Raw genomic sequence first — 18,968 nt, forward strand, 5'->3', positions numbered from 1 at the left:
CCTACCTTCACTTACTGTATAAGTCAGAAGAGTGAAGATGAGAGACGGAGAGAGGCGCAGGTGGTGCATATATCTTCCCTTGTCTTACAGGTTATGATTTTAGAAAGAAACAGCAAGCTGGTATTGAAATTTGAGGGAATGGGGAGGTTGGAATCCCCAGATCATACTATGGAATTAAACATTGTGGAAGTTGATAAAGAGCTGAAATGGAACAGTAGAGTAATTTTGAGGAGTAAACTGAAGAATATCAAGAAGAGTTTTTATAGTCTGAGATACCCATATATGAGTATGCAGAGTCACACATTGAGCAAATAAGGTCTCATGAGCGTCATAGCACTTGGGGAGATTTGCTTAATGACTGGAATGCGACATGGAAAACATGGTCGGTCCTTCATTTATATATTCATTTATTCAGCCAACATGTATTGAATACCTATTACATATGCCAGGCACTAGGCTAGTCTCATGGTATGGTAGACTGATGCATGATTAAGTACATGTACCTAAAAGGTACAGCATTTTAGGTGGGAATCTTTTCCCAATCTTTTCCAAATTTATGAAAAGTCCATAACAGGTCAGGTGATTGATCTGGCAAACACACTGTTCTCAGTGTGTTATCTTAGGAGAGGCACCCCCTCTGTTGCCAAGAACTCATTCTTCTGTTAGAAGCTATGAGCCTGCAAAGTAGATCCACTAAGGAAACCAAATTAGCTGTAATATTCCAAAGATATCCTTGTTTCAGTCATTAATGCCTTCCGTTTCTTTTAAATACAGGAGACTTTTGTTTATTTTCAAGCCCAAGTTATAAACCTTCTTTTTTTTCTATTACATAAGCCTCTTCTGTAACCAGTAAAGCATTTGAATATTTGTAGATGTCACGTGTATACTTTATAAATTGGCCCCTATAACAATCTATTTATTATTGTTTGTTTCATGATATAATCATATTTATTGGCTATCTGAGTAGAATATTCAGCAATTCAACAAGCTTCTAAAAACGCTTTAGTGTCCTTAGTATTTTTTAATTAAGAGCCCTCCTCCCCAACACTTTTATGTCATTTTTCCTATGATGTCTTTAATATATTTTCTTCGTATGTACTGTTGTTATTATTTTTTATTATCATTTTACTTTTTCGTAGTACTAGCTGTACTTTGGGCCCTAGATGTTGCCTTTAAAAATCAAACAGCTGTAAGAAGCTGTGATCTTTGTATGTAGAAGTCCGTGGTATTTCCCAGGAGCCATCTGCACATCCTCAGCCACTGCCTGCTCTGCATAGGAGTCTGTGAGCCCGTGTTAACTCTTTGTCTGCTTGCTTGCAGGAGGAATGCCCGCTCCTGAGCAGGCCTCATTGGTGGAGGAGGGCCAGCCACAGACACGCCAGGAAGCTGCCTCCACTGGCCCAGGCATGGAACCCGAGACCACAGCTACCACTATTCTAGCTTCCGTGAAGGAGCAGGTACATCCTCTTGCTGGAATTTGCAATCAGTTCTTTCTTCAATGCCTTTAAAAATTAATCTTTGGATGTGTTTTAAATTTGTCTAACGTCCTTGATGCCTTCACGTTTTTTAATTATAAGGTGTTTACATCCCTGAGTACATTGGGATGACTGGCATGTAGAGCCGCTCCAGGTGCCAGTCAGAATCGGAACATGCAGGATACTTGTGCGTCTGCAAGTAAGGACAACATCGATGGTGATTGGTGTCTCTGTCTCTCCCACATCGCAGAGTGTGTGCATGCGCGCCAAGCTTTGTGAAGCGTAGTTTACGCTGCTGACTTTTCTGTCAGGGCTCTGGCATCCCGAGGCCTGTAGTATCCTTAGATATGTTGAACCTTCTAACATTTTCATGTAGGTATTCTATAGGGTTGTCTCTGTGATTTTTTTGGATAAAGGCTATATTTGTTGTGTTTGTCTGAATCCAAGTATATTCATTTTGTGAGCTAGTGTTCTAAAACTTGTCAAACTGTGCCAGTTTGCTTCAATGTCATGTTTATGTTCAGTTTTTTAATAAAGGATACTATTTATCCTTCAAGTACAAGTAACCTCCTAAATTAGATCTTATCTGTTGTGCTTAGAGAAATTGGAACTCCTGCATTTAATTTCTTCAGATTTAAAAGCTTAATGAGGTAAATGTAAATTTAAAGCTCCACAGTTTTCTTTTCTGCCCCTTCCTTCAAAAATAAGACTCTTTCTGTTGGAAATAATTGAATAGTAATTTTTTTTTTTAAATCTTATGGTTAAACCTCTGGTTCTTTTTTTCTCAAGAGTTATAAACTTAGATGTATATTTGCTGAAATATTTTTTATAAAATCAATAGTTCAGATGACTGATTATGACAGAGAAGAAAGGAATATTCACTACCTCATTATTTCACTGTTTGCTATAACTTAAAGCTAGGTATGTAGAGTGAAAGAATACTCCAGAATGATATCTGACATTAGAGCTATGTTTTCAAGAAGAATTTCACAGCTGATTCTGGTAACAAGATATCAAAATATTTTCCATCCCCTTACTAAAATGTGAGGCTTTTAAAACATTCCACAAACTAATTTGAGAAGACACAAAAAATTGTTGTCAGTACTGTTTTCATTTTCCACCAAACTCTAGGTTATCCAAGCTTCTCTCACCTTTGAGGAGGAAAACAAAGGACTCTTTTCTTATTGTACTTCCTAGTTGTCAAGATTTGACCCAAAGAGCTGTAAACTGAGGAGACTCTGATTTATTTAGAGCTGTTAGTGTATACCACATTTTGGTGGAACATGACAGTAAATTTATCAAAATGCCCAGAACTCACTTAAAGCTAGAAACTGTGTCCCATAAACATAGCTACAGGAACTTTGCATTTGTACTTTGAGACCACATACCTTACATGTTGAATAAAATTGGAAGCCTATTATGATTTTGGCACTGGAATTCCTTGATGGCCTCAGATGACTTGAGCATTTTATGTTTTGGTGATAAATAGTATTCTGAATGAATATTTTGTAGGAGATAGCAAGAAGGGTTCCTGTTTCTGAAGATAGCCAGAGGAATACAGGTATTTGTTATTTATTAGAAGAATTAAAATATATATCCCAGACTGTTTGTTTAGTAAGAGGATATACTCTACCCTTCTATTCTTGTTCTAAGAATTTGAATCCATTAATTTATGTTTGCAGTTTTCATTCTTAATTTCTTTTAAAATTGTTTATCATCGCTCAGCACTCAGCATTTCGTTCAACCCAAGACACCATATCCATGTCTCATTCCAAGATACTTACCTGATTTTAAAAAGCTAACTCAAGCTTCTGTGGCATTTTTGTGCTACCAGGCAAGATACTCTAATTTCTTTGTAGTTGGGGTAAAAATTTCTTAGGACTTTCCTAAAATGTCACTCCCTATCATCTGCCCAATGAGACAGAGCACAGAAAAGTTAGGAATAAGAAAACCAATTACTGTTTACCTTATATATATGATTTGAAAATAACTAGTCAGAATGCTACATTCTTCATTGTGTTAGATTCAAATGAAACAGTTAATGTTAGATTGTGTCCTTGATCATGTTTTATATCAAAAGAATAATATTCTTGGGTGGGATGTATAATTATTTAAAAAATGAAAGCCTCGCTACCATGCAACGTTCATGGCCATGGAGTAATAACATCAGCTTCTCTGTTGTCAAAGAAGAGACCTTGTTTGGTGGCAGCCATGTCTCAGGAAGGATGTTTCATTAGGGCACAGAAGGAAGAGACCCCTTCAGTGCAACTGAAGTGGCCCTGGTTCCTATCACTACTTTCCATGTGATCTTAGGAAGATTTCTTAACCTCTCTGTGTCTCAGTTTCTCATCTGTAAAGTGGTGATAATGATCCTGAAGATATTGAAGTAACCGTTGTAAAATGTTTACAGTGGTGCCTGGCACTTTCTAGTAAGGGCTCATGGTAAGGGCTAATATTACTATTTTCATCAGCATTTCTACCTAAGAAGAAAAGGTTCCTCTTAGGAGGATCTGGTGATTCTACTCTTAAGTATGTATCAGGATTCAGTGAACCTTCTTTGGACATGGATATGAAGACAAAACAACTTTCTGAATATTGAGCTGTGTTTATGCTGTGGTAGTATTTTACTTCTGCATGTCATTAAACTTTGAAAACTTCACCATGCTGGTCTCACAAACTAGAACTGCTTTATGTATGTATTATCAGAAATAGAGCATGTGAAAATAAATTTTATCTACATGGTGATTTAGTGCAACCCCATCATAATGTCAAGGCATTTGGTTAAAGAATTAGAGAGTAATACCTTTTAACACACACCTGAATGTTGAGAGGAAAAGTCTGGGTTCTTGAGTAAAGTACATCCAGGCCACTAAAACACCTCAGACATACTTGCCCTGGGCCATTCACAGATAAGTAGTAGGGAAGGAAATAGCAAGCAACCAAAGCAATCTTGTTAACAAAGCATTAATCTCTTAATCGGATTTTGGGTGTCATAAAAACATTTAAATCTTCCTCTATGGGGCCACACTTCCCCTAGGATCCCAAAGACATAACTGTTCCTTATTTCTTGACAGAATGCTAAGATGCATGTTCTCTCCCTTTTGTGAAGTAATAACCTTTCACATTGATTCGGTCACTTAGGTGCATACCTGTGCAGTTATAGAAAAAGTCCTTGCTTTTTGACAGATAGAAAGAAGGAAACAAGTTCTGCCTCTTTTGTGAAGCCATTTGCACCCCAGCTGAGGTCGGGTCTCTCTCCGCTTTATTCCACTGCTTTATATCCCTCTCTAGCACTTTATTCCACTGCTTTGACTCTTACTGTATGCTTCTTTGGATGATATAGTCAGCTATCTAAGGATAGAGCCATGTTTTATACAGTGTTTTACACATGTGTCACAGGCTACTCTCCCATCCCCTTTACTATATTAGACTTGTAATAAATGATCGATCAGAAAGGGAGTGAATGAATAATACTGGCCCTCAGATTTCTTTGTCACCAGCTAACTGTTCTGTGAAGATAATGGAACCTGCGGCCACACTCATAGAACACTGCTAAGCCAGAGAATCTCACAGGGAGCGCTTAGAAAACTAGTTACTCACCTGTGTATTTTTATCCTTCAGACAACTTGTATATATTCATACTGATCTAGGAATTAAATCTGATCTCTGCATGGAGCAAACTAAAATTTTATTTCCTGTTAATGGTTAGATAATGACATACGTGTTATAAATTTCGTCTCCCATCTGTCCAACTTAGCTGAAAATTAAGTGTACAGAATAGAAGGTTATGGTTATCTTGGTGATGTCACAAAATATCCACCATCATCATGCGTACCTGGTTATACAGGTAACCACCGAAGAAATCTCTTTCAGTTAAGGATCATGTTTTAAAAGAAATAAAAAATCATCCCATGGGAATAATAATGTGCTCCTTGAACTCAAATCTGAAATTACCTGAAGAGCCAAGTAAACATAAGCCACCAGTTGGCTGTAATCAAGATCAGCATTGGACAGGTTCTGTTATTGAACTCAACTCCCAATAAGGATCCAGTAGTCCACGATGAAAACAAGTCCTTTGTTGAAAACAAGGAATTCTTTTGCATCCTGAGAGTTTTCAAATGTATGGCAAATTTAAGAATGGTCTGGTGTCTAGCTTAATGTCTTTTGCATAGTAAGGTAAAGAAATATGGCCAAATGCGGTGCCCTCAAAGGGCCCTGCCTCCTCCCATGAAAGCCTTAGACCTAAATGATTGATTTCGCCTTGAAGTGGGTGGTACATATTTGGATGCAAAATAATTAGAATTTGATAAGACATTGGCTGCTCATCCAGAACTTTGCTGCCACCCCCTGCAACTTAGATGTGTCAGTGTGCTAACTTCACAGGCTCAAAGGAAACAGTGAGCCAAAGACCATGTACAGGCTATTGTTATCAATGGGAAGAGTATATTGTAGTTTTTATAACTGATAGGAAGTGATCTGGATTATAGAAACACTGTAAAAGACTATGTGGCCAATCATAGGGTTAACAAGTATATTTCATAGCTCTATATAGGATGCAAATTGATTTGCATTCTGTAGATCATGCATAATTACATTATTACATTCTTTCATCTTCTGTCATAACAGTTGCTTGCATAATTGAGACCTCTATTTGAACTTGGCCATACTCAGGCACTCTAACCTCCATTCTACTGTTCCCTCAAACCACACTCTTATTTTTGGCTTCTGATTTAAGAAGTTTGAAAACCACATTTAAGGTTGAGGCCAATCCAGATAGCATGAAATTGTAAGCACAGAACAGATTTGGTAAAACATGCTCGTTTTACATATACGTTTCTTAACTCTGGTAAAGTCCTAAATTAGATAGTGTGTATACTTCTTTTGTTGCCTTTGGTGAGTTAAAATTGCACTGTTCATTACTTGTGAGGCTCTCAGAGAGAAGCCTCAAGACAATATTTTCTGACTTCAGTGAAAATTTCAATTCTGCCTTCAGTGTGTCCATATTAATGTAGGTGATACTTAAATATCAAAGAGTGAAATAAGAGTCATTAAAGATCCTTAATTTTTGAAGATAAAATAAGGAGATTTGGAGCCAACTGTGCCCTATTGATATTACTTCATTTTTACATGGATATGTTAGCTTCAGTAATTACACACCCTTCCTGTATGGCAGAATGCCCAGAACTGAACAAATTCCAGTGCAATTATTTACTTTATTCCTTCGAAACTGAAACAACTCAACTGTTGTGCACCTGCCTTTGCAACTTCCTTTTATTTGGTCCCTAAGTTTATTTACAATAAAATCATTCTCTCTGACACACCTCAAACACATGCAGAAGACAGAATTTTTATTTCAGCTGTAAACAAGCATAGTTTTTTGCTTAGCTAAAAGCACTGTAAGAACAATGCCTAAAACTTGGCATTTTTCCTGTGGTAACTTAGTAATTGCTCCTACTGGTAACTGGATTATTCTGGCGATTGTAATTACCACATAATGTATAGTGAAGTCTTCCATGCCTGAACTGCATCATCAAACACAAGGTAAGATTGGATCTTTTCTTAATGATTTCTGTGGGATCATCAAATTTGAAAGCGTTATCTCCTCAATATTATGGCAGTGTGGTTCAAGATGAGGTCAGGTGGTAGAGTACCTGTGATACTGTTCGGCCTGGATTCAAAAATTCTGAACCCAGAGACTTGCTTCTCAGATCAGTCTTCTTTAAGTGTGCTGTGGTCAGACTGTAACATTTCTCTTCCATGTGTTCATGGTGTAGGGTATCCTTCACTTCAGGTGTCTCTCTAGTTAAGGAATACAACTGAGTATGGCCAACAGCTTTATTCATTATGTGAGTGTATGCAAAAAAAATTGTCCGCAGCAAGATAAAAAATTAGATTGCCAAGTTAGCTAGCAACAGTTATATCCCTTTTGTGATGGCCTGATAAATGATCAGCTGGACCTATTGGCAAAGTTCTCCAGTCTTATATGTCTCAGGAGTGCATCCTGAGTAACTATTTGTTCTATTTGAGTCGGTTGGAGACTCTTTAGGTTTATTGGGTGCTGTAGGTTTTGTTTGTTTTGTTTTGGGGTGCTTTGCTTTGTTTTGATGTGAAGAGTTCTTAAATTCCAGGAATTTGAACAGGCTCAGTCTGGCTTTGCACACATAGCTATATCACATATGTAGACATGAAATACATAGTAGGTGCCTAAAAATACTTACTGTATTAATGAACTGGGAATGTAAAAATGCTCAGTATCCCCCTGTAATTAGCTTTAGTGCTTGCTTTTAACTAAGTAAAAAATATCCGTGGAGAGCCTCCTGTAAACAAAACACTCTGTCCAGGAAAGGGAGGGAGGGAGGGAGGGAGGGATGGTAAGCTGGTCTACAAAGATGATCTGTTCCATATAGTTGCCACCTCAGAAGAATGCAGAGGCACAAACCATATTGTATACTTTATGTGCAGTAATTGGCAAGTATGAATATTCATTTATGGAACCACAAAATCCAAGAATGTGTGTTTTTGCCCCCTTTTTTATTTAAGCAGGTTATAGATATGTATTGTATTGAATCAGTTTTATGTAAATTTGTTAACTTAGACATTTTTAACTTCAATTTTTGCCATTGAATTAGCATTACCTTTCGTTTACATTTGAAAGTAATGCAGTATTTTTCCTTTATTAACACTTAAAGCTAACCCTGACTTTGTATGTTTAAAATGATAATTTCCTTTTCACTTGAATAACAGTTCCTGTTCAGAGTTAAATTATGAATATATGGAATATTTTTTCCCCTGTACATGCAAAGTTGATGCTATTAAAGTTGAAATGAGTGACTGCTGAGTTGGTGAGATTAAATGGATGACAGGATCATTCAGCATTGAATTCTCTGCACTGCGTGATCGTTTTTCTTTTTAGAATCATTTCTGGAGAGAAAAATATTTTAGAAACATTCTTTTCCCCTCAGGTCTAACCCTGCAGTTACTCCATAGCTATAGCAAAACAGTCTATCTTCATGTTGAAGTGCTCTCGATTTCTAAATTGCCGTTTTTGTTACTTTTGCAGAAATGGGTCCGTATGGTCTTGCTGCATCTGTTTATATGTTAGGAATGTATTGTTTCCAAAGTGATCAGATCTGCTTGTACCTCAGCAAAGTAATTTAGGTTATGGTTATTGCATTTTAGACATTCCTAAGAAAAATCATTTAAAACGTATAGGTTTTTTTTTTCAAGTAGTTCAAAGATAAATCTATGTCTTCGCTTAGAGAATCTTAAGAGTTTTTATGCACTCAAACCTTAATACAGGGGTTGCATGTAATAGAAACAGTCTGCAAGCAAATTGAAAGAGCACATTATTGAAACTTGGAGACAAATGCATGTTATGCAATTCTGTATAAGTTATATTTCAGATATGAATGTGGCTATCATAAATTGAAAGATCGTTTTCTTAGAATTGAAATCTCTTGACTGTTGAAAGAAATTGTAATTTTCCTTTAAAAATTGGAGTTCAAGGTATGTTTTAATGTATAGGCTACTTAATTTATATTTTAATTTGCAGACTTTTATATATGAAAATTCCCACAGAGCAGTATGACATCAGAAAAGTATTCATTGTGTGGTATCATTGTCCATAATAGGAATATATCTGATTTGCAAGTTTTCCTAAGATCATTCCTAAAGCCTAAATCAAGATAAATGTCCTTAGCCACTGCATAGGGCCTTTTATTAAGCTGTTCTAGGGGAATGGATGCTTACTATTTTAACTTTATATTCAAAAACTAAGGACTAGGGCACCTGCGTGGCTCAGTCAGTTAAGCGTCTGACTTCGGCTCACATCATGATCTTGAGGTCTGTGAGCTCGAGCATCGTGCCGGGCTCTGTGCTGACAGCTCAGAGCCTGGAGCCTGCTTCGGATTCTGTGTCTCCCTGTCTGTCTCTGCCCCTGCCCTGGTCGCACTCTGTCTCTCTCGTTCTCAAAAACAAATAAACATAAAAAATAAATTAATAGTAATAATAATAATAATAACTAAAGAGTAAGCCTGCCTTGCCCAAGTGCAGAGTAAATTGACACCTCCTTATTTCATTTGTGACCTTAGCTACCTCATATGTTTCTTGCTTTAAAGCTATAATTGTTGTAAGGAGAGAAGCTCACTGGAGTTTTCCCATTGCCCCATTTTCTCCTCTGTTTCTTAATAAGGTGAATACTGTTTTCTTTATATGATGTAAGCTCTTAACAGCAGGATCTTTATTTCTCTTTTATTTCAGTTAGCAAAATATAATGAAACAAGTGAATTCTTATTAAATTATTTTGTAGAAAAATGTATTTTAGTAATTGCTGTTAGCATTATTTTAAGCAGATTGATTAGAAGATTTGATGGTCTGTAGGTAAGAATAGGAAACATATTTATGTAACTATGCATACCGAACAGAATGCTGTTACATGTAGCTTCTTTGATTTGTACTACAGAATAAGGAAAACCTATTTTACTAATATGAAACCATTTTATTTGGGTGAATTTTTTTTTTAATTTCTGAACCCTTGATAAAACTTTTGATTTTCCATAAAAAACGATGAAGGACTCACTCTGTTGTCAGAGTTAGAGCTCTCCTAATGTGAGGCCAGTAGAACAGGTTTGAGAAGAATGGTCAGTGCACCATCCATGTCAGGTCTGCCTTTTTGTGATCACAAAGACCAACCCCCCCCCCCCCCCCCCCCCGTTGCTTTACTGGTTTTGCCACTTGTTCGAATAGCCAGACTGCTATTTCTTCTCTCCCTATGATCACCACTATTACCACCACTACAACTGGAAACCAATGAAAAACTTAGGAAAGATATTGTCATAAGGATAGCTTATAAGAATCCATGAACTCTATGGAATAGAAATCTATTAGGAGACTAATAGCTAACATTTATTATTACTTACTATGTGCCAGGCATTTTGCTAAGTGCTTTGCATTGAGGATCTCCTATATTCCTTATCCCAACCTAATGAGTTGATGCTTTGAAAATCTCTTTTTTTTTTTTTTTTTTTTTTTTGGCCACTGAACATATCTGATCCAAATTTCTTTGTTCCATGCATTTTCCCTCCTCAATAGATTTGGTGGGAAATATTTTAAGCGATACAGGTAAATTGTTTTAGTAAATTGTTTTTAACCCTTAAATTAGCCACGGCATTTTCTGTTGCTTTTAACCTAAAACCCTGAATTATTCAGAGAGTTGTTATTATTGCCCCTGTTTACAGGGAAACTGAAACTCAGGAAGGTTGATTAATTTGCCCAAACTTATACAGTGAATAAGTAGGGAATCTAGGATTCACAGGAAATTATGTTACAGAGATGTTTACTAGACAGTTAAAATCTGCAGTGGAGTCCATAAAGAGAAGAATGGACACAGAGGGAAAGTGAGTCATTGGCAGTGACAAGATTGTTTGAGTGGTTATCTTGGAATATGAAGGAAAAGAGCAAAAAGGATATGATAAATGTTAGTAGACATGGAGCCTATAGAAAATAAATCTAACATAAGCATTATGAATGTTCTCAGTAAACATTTTAGAGTAGCTAGAACAGAAGCAATAGTTAAATATAATTTTAAAATGTTTTTTCTAAGCAAAAAGTAAAGCTGTGAGTGTACTCAGGGGTTATCACATTCCAGGCATCACCTATGGAAAAGAGATTAGTCTAGAAATAACCTTGACAAAATTTTGTATTTACAAAGATATAGGAGGAAAAAAACCCTAAGAATCCAGATTAAAAAAAGCAATTTATCTGCAAAAGATAAAATCAGACTGAGATCTAGCTTTGCTGAAACAGTAGATATAAGAAGAGCATAGAGCAATGTGTTTAGAGTGTTGAAGGGAATTTTTTTTTAATCCAATCCAAGAGTTTTACACAGGGCTAAATTATCTAATGTGTGAAGGATTAAACAGATATACTCAGACATTCAGGGTCTCATGAGATACAGTCACCCCTGCACCCTGGTATCCTTTTGATAATTGAAGATGTGTTTTCTTCAGAAAGTCCCCAAATTTCAGACTCAGGAATGAGAAATTCATGTTACAAAATAAGTAGTGCATCTTTCCTTACTTGATTAAGATTCCAATCCAAGAATCAAGGGTTATTACATGTTATCAGTTAGATTTTGCAGTTTCTCTTGTACTCTCCTGTTTCCTGTGGTCCACAAGCTACATACTTCAAGTAGTTCAGATGGATGTGTTAATCTGGTGACCATCACTATAGGCCATTGTTTATTCTGATTCACTTTTGATAATAGCAGCTAAACTGCTTACGTGTTTTAAGTTTTTTTTTTAACCTTTATTTATTTTTGAGACAGAGAGAGACAGAGCATGAACGGGGGAGGGTCAGAGAGAGGGAGACACAGAATCTGAAACAGGCTCCAGGATCTGAGCTGTCAGCACAGAGCCCGACGCGGGGCTCAAACCCACAGACCGCGAGATCACGACCTGAGCTGAAGTCGGACGCTTAACCGACTGAGCCACCCAGGCGCCCCAAAACTGCTTACATGTTTTAGATACTCCACAGGGAGAACACCCAGTCAATGCAGAATTTCATTTAGAAATTCAGTGGCGGGCGTCTCGGTGGCTCAGTTGGTTAAACGTCTGACTGTTTTTTGTTTGTTTTGTTTTGTTTTTAAGTTTATTTATTTATTCTGAGAGAGAGAGAGGGAGGGAGGGACGGACGGACGGACAGGGAAAATCCCAAGCAGGCTCTGTGCTGGTAGAGCAGAGCCCGACACAGGACTTGAACTCAAAACCCTGAAATCACGACCTGAGCTGAAACCAAGAGTCAAGGCACTCATCTGACTGAGCTACCCAGGCACCCCAAACATCCAGCTCTTGATTTCAGCTCAGATCATGATTTCACAGTCCTGAGATCCTTAGGCTGCAGCACTGGGCATGGAGCCTGCTTGAGATTCTCTCTCCCTCTGCCCCTCCCTTGTTTTTGTGAGCATGCACACATGCTCTCTCTCTTTGTTTGTTTGTTTGTTTGTATGTATGTATGTATGTATGTATGTATGTATAAATAAATAAATAAATAAATAAATAAATAAATAAAATAGAATTGAATAAAATTAAAATAAAATTTGGCGGCACTTTTCATTGTCCCAGCATGAAAGATGTTTTGCAACCTGTAAACTTCTATTGAATGACTTGAGTCATGATTTGTTGGCTTATTGAATTTGCAAAGACCCCCCCCCCCCAAAAAAAAGTCTCAAGTTAGAGCTGGGATCAAATTCCTATTCCTATTATCATCTTCCATTGACCTGTGAGTATTATTTTAATTGTGCTTAAAATATCAATGTTGGTAATATGCTCTTAGTTATATTAAGATACATACTCAGAAAAGTCTTGTAAGGAAATTCCCAAAGGCGTTCTGGAGTACAAAGGATAGGATTTGTATCCTTAACACTGGACAAGGTAAGCATCAGGAGGTTAGCAGATACCTGTTGAATGAATGAATAAAACGAAGGTGATCTGTGCAAAGTAATTACAAATGAATAACGAAAAACAAGGTGGGGGGGAAGGGAAGATATTTGATATTAACAGATAATTGATGACAGAAGGAATATAAATGACATATACATATGACATAATTTTCTTACCTCACTAGTAATCACAGAAATATGAATTAAAATAATGGGGAGGCATCTGGGTGGCTCAGTCGGTTAAGCGTCCGACTTTGGCTCAGGTCATGATCTCACGGTCCATGAGTTCAAGCCCCACATCGGGCTCTGTGCTGACAGCTCAGAGCCTGGAGCCTGCTTCAGATTCTGCATTTCCTCTCTGTGCCCCTCCTCCGATCACTCTTGCGCTTGATCTCTCTGTCTCTCAAAAGTAAATAAACATTAATAAGAATAATGGAATATATCTGCCTATTATATTAGTAACAGTTAAAACAGTGTAAGTGTTGTGATGTTGGCAATTTCACATAGTATTGATGAGAGTAAATTGGCACAACCGTTTTGGAAAGCACTTTAATGATCTGTAGTAAAGGCATTAAAGATGTTTGCGTCTTTGGCTCAGTAATTCCAATTCTAGGGATCCAGTCTAAAGAAATATTTACTGTTAACACAAATATATTAATCATAGCGATGTTTCTAATACCTAAAAATTGGCAACAGCCTAATATCCCAATATGAGTAGAATGATTATATAATAGTGTATGTATATGATGGGGTTTGCACAGCCTTTAAAAATCACATTTTTAAAGAATTTTTAATGATGTGGGGGAAAGAGTTCACAATACAACTATATGTTATAGAATCGCTATACAAATACATATTCATGTATATAAACACACATATGCACTCATTAATAAAACAGGAGATACTCCTGAAGGTTATGTAAGAATCTTCAGATGCTTTCCCCTTTGTATTTTCCAAATTTCTTACAGAACACATGTTGTGCTTAATAAAAATCCTAAAGCCACAAAATAATAGAATCTAGGAGGGAGAAAGCCTTTATAAAAATTATCGTAAAAAAGTTACTACAGACTATGGTTGACAGAGAAGGAAAGAAAAGACGTTTATATAACTTATAAAATGTGGAAAACTTGTCAGATGAAGCATGGTTGAAATGGAAAATTTTGCATGACTAGCAATCTTCAGATCCAGAAAGGTATAATGGCAGTGATTAAGAGCAGGAGCTCCCACTTCTACCCCTGGCTATGATGTGTGACTTTGAACTTTGGGTGGAGGCTCCTGTGTCCTCATAATGGTTCCAATCTTACTAAAATAGCAAGTACTCAATATAACATTTACTACAGTTGTTATCCTTGAGAAGGTAGAAAGGTTTTGGAAGCGCAGTGTTCTAGCCTGGGGCCACTTAAGAGGGACCTGGATCCAGAATGAGAAATACTCAAAGGGAGATGCCCAGGCTAAGATGTGGCCCATGAAAGGGGTTCCAAGCAAAGGACCAAGCTGAGGTTGCATGCCTAAGGACCCTTATGTCATCATGCTGATGAAGCTAGTCGGAGGGGTCAATGTCTGTCTGGATCCGTAGAGATAAAGGTTATGTCATCTTAATATAATTTTGCAAATTCAACTCTTTACAGCTATCTTTAGAATATATTCGGAAATCTCATTAAGAAATTCCTCAGATACATCTTTACCAGTTGCCTTGGAGGGAATTCTAGCAAGTATCATTAAGTAAGAGAAGGAAGATGCAAAGAAGTATATAAAATATCCATTTTTTTGGACTGCCCCCCTCCAGGATATAAATTCCAAGGATGCTTTCCACTTTATTCCAGAGTTTTAGAATAGTGTCTGATACTAATCAGCTCTCAGTACTTATAGAAAATACACACTTGTTCAAAATGTTTGACTATTCATGGAAAACAAGTAGGGAATAAAACACAAGTACGCTAGTGCACATCATCACATTAATTACCTAGGAAAGGTGAAGGAGGAAGTAGGAACCCCTCCCTAGAACACAGAGTAGGAGGGGCATATCCAAAGTAAATAGTTTCTTCATGATGTGTTTAGGACAGCTTGTACCTGATTACTTTTTCCTTGCTATTAGGAAAATCAGTCTTGCAGAAAATCAGTAGTCCAAAGAGATTGTTCAGAAATGATGTTTTTTTCTAAAGTGTAATGGTGGTCCTTGCACCTTAACTGGAACCACATGACACTTTGGGTTCTCCTGTGTGACACGTAGATATCAGCAACTCCACCCAACAGCCTAGCAACAGAAGAATAACTACATCTTGAAATGAGGTCATACATTTTTGTGGGGGTGGGGGTCAGTCTGTACTGTCATGATTATATTTTCTACCTTTTAAATGCTTCCTGCTATATTTTCATTGAAAATATAGCTTTACTGAGTCATGTCTAAACCTGAAGAAATCCTTTGCTTTTACAAAGGAGTTGAGAATTTGTCACTGCTGTGATGGTCCATACCCCTAATCTGTTCTCACCTTCCATAACCCGGATATAGTCCATAACCAGTTGGAATCACTTGGACTGATTTATTTAACCTGGAAGAACTCACATTGGTATATTCTAAACGTTCCTTTATGACATATTCCTGCACAAAAAGGTAAATGTAATAATTATGACTGCTTACTTTATGACTAGAGCAATGCAAAAAATAAGGAGCTATATCCAATACGGTTCTTGTGTCTGACAAATACCACCCCAATTTCAAAGTCCTTTACCCCAGACAGAGTAGAAATATACCAAAAAATGAGTACGTTGGCCACAAAATATTGCAAAGCACAAGAACCAGTTTGCTATTCTGTGACTGTTTTAGCTAGCATGTTGACTGGTTTTTAAACATCTTGAGGAAACCATGTTCATCATTACAAATACCTTGACAGCTCCAAAAATAATGGCAAATAGCCCCCTAAGAGCCTAGGCCAGGCAGTGGGTCTGGGGTACCAGTCAGGAGAACTGAGCCAAAAAAGCACGGGTCCCTCCTGTTAACACTTCACTGGGATATTTTGGAAGGTGTTCCACGTAGGCTGATCATGATCATCCCATTAGCCAAGGTATCCTCTCAGCCAGCAAGTCTGCACCTAGGATCCTCTAGAAGAGGCACACAGAGCCCTCTGAGCTTCGTTCTGTCCTGAGGACATCACTTTACCCTAGTGAATATTTTTAAATGAGGTTATCCTCATTATTATTTATGGTAAGAATCTGATAATCCTAACTCATCAGGGAGCTCTTACAGAATTTCAGTGTATTCTTCTAATGATTTCAGTTGTTTCAAAATTCATCTTGGTACAGTGGGAAGAATGTAGGCATTGATGTCCAGCCAACCTGGCTCACATCCAGACTTAAACAAATAACTTTATGATATTGGGCAGGCCCTCATAGCCTGTTGCCCCCTCTGAACAATTAGAATAATAATGTATAGTTTGTTGGTTGTATATTTAAAATGCAAATAATGCTTGGTACTTAATAGGTGGTCAAGTCCCTCTGTAGAAGCAGAGCTATCTGAGGTGTTTTATGAATATTGACACTTTATCTTTTGGGGAGTTTTTCAGTGATAAAGCTGACATTGAAATCTAGTTGCTCTTGAAATTGCTATAGCAAAATGAAGCCACCCACCCAGTATGGAGTATTGTTTACTCTGTTGCTCTTTATTTCCTGCAGAGCATTAAATTTATTTTCCATCTTTATCTACCAGAAATCTTTAATTCCCAATCTTCCAATTTTGTTTGGTGAGCTGAGAAAATCCCCATTTGTTTCCTACTAGAACCTGCCTTAGGATTTCTTCTTACCTGAAATGCATTTGAACATTATGTAGTCTAAAATGATGTAATATGATTGTTCCATAAGCGCTCTCTGCTGGATCTGAGAAACCATTAATTGTTTTGAGAATATGAGCTGTGGCTGGGTAGAAGCAGTAGGTTCTGATTCACAGTGCAGGATGGTGTGCTCAAGCAATTTGGTGTGTTCCAGGTATTAAAACCATCATAGGGAGATGGATAATGTTCTGTTTTGAACCCCTTAAAGATGATTCCCAAGTTATCATATTGGAAAGAATCCAGAGGAATTATTTCTTGGAAGGTTTTAATATTTTCAATTTTTAGTATTAGGTCACAAGTGCCCTGTAATATTCAATAAGTCTTTGTAAGACATGTCCACAATTCCTGGCAGACAGGTGGCAGATATAAGAAAAGATAAAACACTACAAATAAAATGAACACCAAACTCTGATTGGATGTAGCAGTTCTGAATTGTGTTTCTTACTGAGCGCTAACGAATACTGCTCTGATGCTGTGGCATTCAGTGAGTATCTATTCACCAACCATCAATTATTGACAGTTCCTAATTGTCAATACTTATTGAGTACAGTGTGATAATAAGTACTTTGTACATATCATCTCCTGTATCCTCACAACCGTCCTATAATAAGTCTCTTGCTGTTATTTATAAGCCTTGGTTTACCACTAAGGAAGCTGAGTCATAAGGGAGTTTGTGAAACCCAAGTCCTCCAGAATCATCCACAGCGGAATTCTTTGTTCCTAGAATGGGACCTGCTGCATAAAAGGTACTCAGTTGATATTTGTTTGATACCAATCTGGTTAGAATCCAGAGACTAACAAAAGATTCAGTTCCAGGAGAATATCTGACCCTAAAGCCTACAGCCTGAATTACTTCATTTTTCTGCTCCTCTCCTCCTTCAGTCAGCCCTATATTAGACCAAAATTGAAGACAAGACCCCAGCCCTCTAGATGCACAATCCAGTGAAGATGGTTACAAACCAGTAAAGGGTTGTATATGTTTCCGAAGCTTCAGAATAAGAGTTGAGGAAGGTAGGCACTAAAATAGCTCTGTCATAAATATGTGTTCCCTTGGCTTCAGGTTTGGCTGCTATAATGAGACATCATAATAGTGTGGCCTAAACAAGATGGAAATCGAGTCTCTCTCATGAAACATTCCAGAGAGTAGTGGTCCAGAGCTAGCCAAAGCAGCTTTGCCATGTGGTTGCCTTCTCTGGGTCTGAGGTGGCTCAGTTCTCATTAGGATCTGGCTGGCAGGTAGCAGTAAAGAACCAGGGGAACATACACACACTCCTTTTGGAGAACATGGTCTAGACGACACTTGTTCTTCACAGCAAGCTGCGTCCAAAGCTGGGAACGCATGCGCCAGTTAAGCAACAATGAGATCGGTGAAAATGATTCTTAATAGCCAGCAGTCCCCTTGGGAAGAGTAGGGGTGCTCTGGCACCTGGGCCTTGTTGCTCCTCAGCTCTTTTCCACCTGCCTTACTGTACCTTCCTTTAGATTAGCATTAGACTGGGCTGTGCCATGCTGGATGTTTCATGGTAGGTCCATAAAGGACCAGAATCAGAATCATTACACTGATTATTATGTTTTCTGAGAGATGGTTTTGTTTCTCTATTTAACATTAGTAACAAAGAGGTGCTATGGAGAATATGGTTCCCTTGTATTCTCAGTAACGTTTTATTTTAAAATGCTTCAAGTTCATCTTTCCTGTCGATACTGCTTAAATTTTTAAAAATCCTCATATTGAACTTTCCATGATATTGCCATTTGTAAAATGATCACGGAAATTAATTTTTTTTTTTAATTTTTTTTTTCAACGTTTATTTATTTTTTGGGACAGAAAGAGACAGAGCATGAACGGGGGAGGGGCAGAGAGAGAGGGAGACACAGATTCGGAAACAGGCTCCAGGCTCCGAGCCATCAGCCCAGAGCCTGACGCGGGGCTCGAACTCAGAGACCGCAAGATCGTGACCTGGCTGAAGTCGGACGCTTAACCGACTGTGCCACCCAGGCGCCCCACGGAAATTAAATTTTTAAAAAATTCTCATATTGAGCTTTTCATGTATTGGGGGAATTTTCCTTTTTTTTTTTTCTTTAAGATTCTTCCAGCCGATTTAGGAATTAAGCCAACATGAGACAGATTAATAGGAGGAAAAGCCCAAGTTTTATTAAATGTGCATGATGGCCCAGTAATGAAATTGAGACCCAAAGAAGTGACCAAGGCAAGCAGTTTTTATACATTTTAGA

General features: G+C 37.6%; 1 protein-coding gene across 14 annotated transcripts in view; it reads left to right on the forward strand.

The window, feature by feature from the left end:
- PKP4 (plakophilin 4) overlaps positions 1-18,968 on the forward strand; it is a 240,575-nt gene that overhangs the window by 77,482 nt on the left and 144,125 nt on the right. For 12 of the 14 annotated variants that reach the window (XM_086718648.1, XM_086718654.1, XM_086718651.1 and 9 more), the window contains one exon: positions 1,321-1,457. In XM_086718648.1, coding sequence (XP_086574774.1) covers positions 1,326-1,457 — 132 coding nt within the window. In that variant the 5' untranslated portion in view covers positions 1,321-1,325. Of the gene's footprint in view, positions 1-1,319; positions 1,458-1,577; positions 1,675-6,824; positions 7,017-18,968 lie in introns of those variants that run through there. The other 2 variants (XM_086718659.1, XM_086718660.1) reach the window with 2 other exon arrangements.

This window comes from Puma concolor, chromosome C1 (assembly GCF_028749965.1).
Source record: "Puma concolor isolate L17-30 chromosome C1, mPumCon1.1.hap2, whole genome shotgun sequence".
NCBI classification, from domain to species: domain Eukaryota; kingdom Metazoa; phylum Chordata; class Mammalia; order Carnivora; family Felidae; genus Puma; species Puma concolor.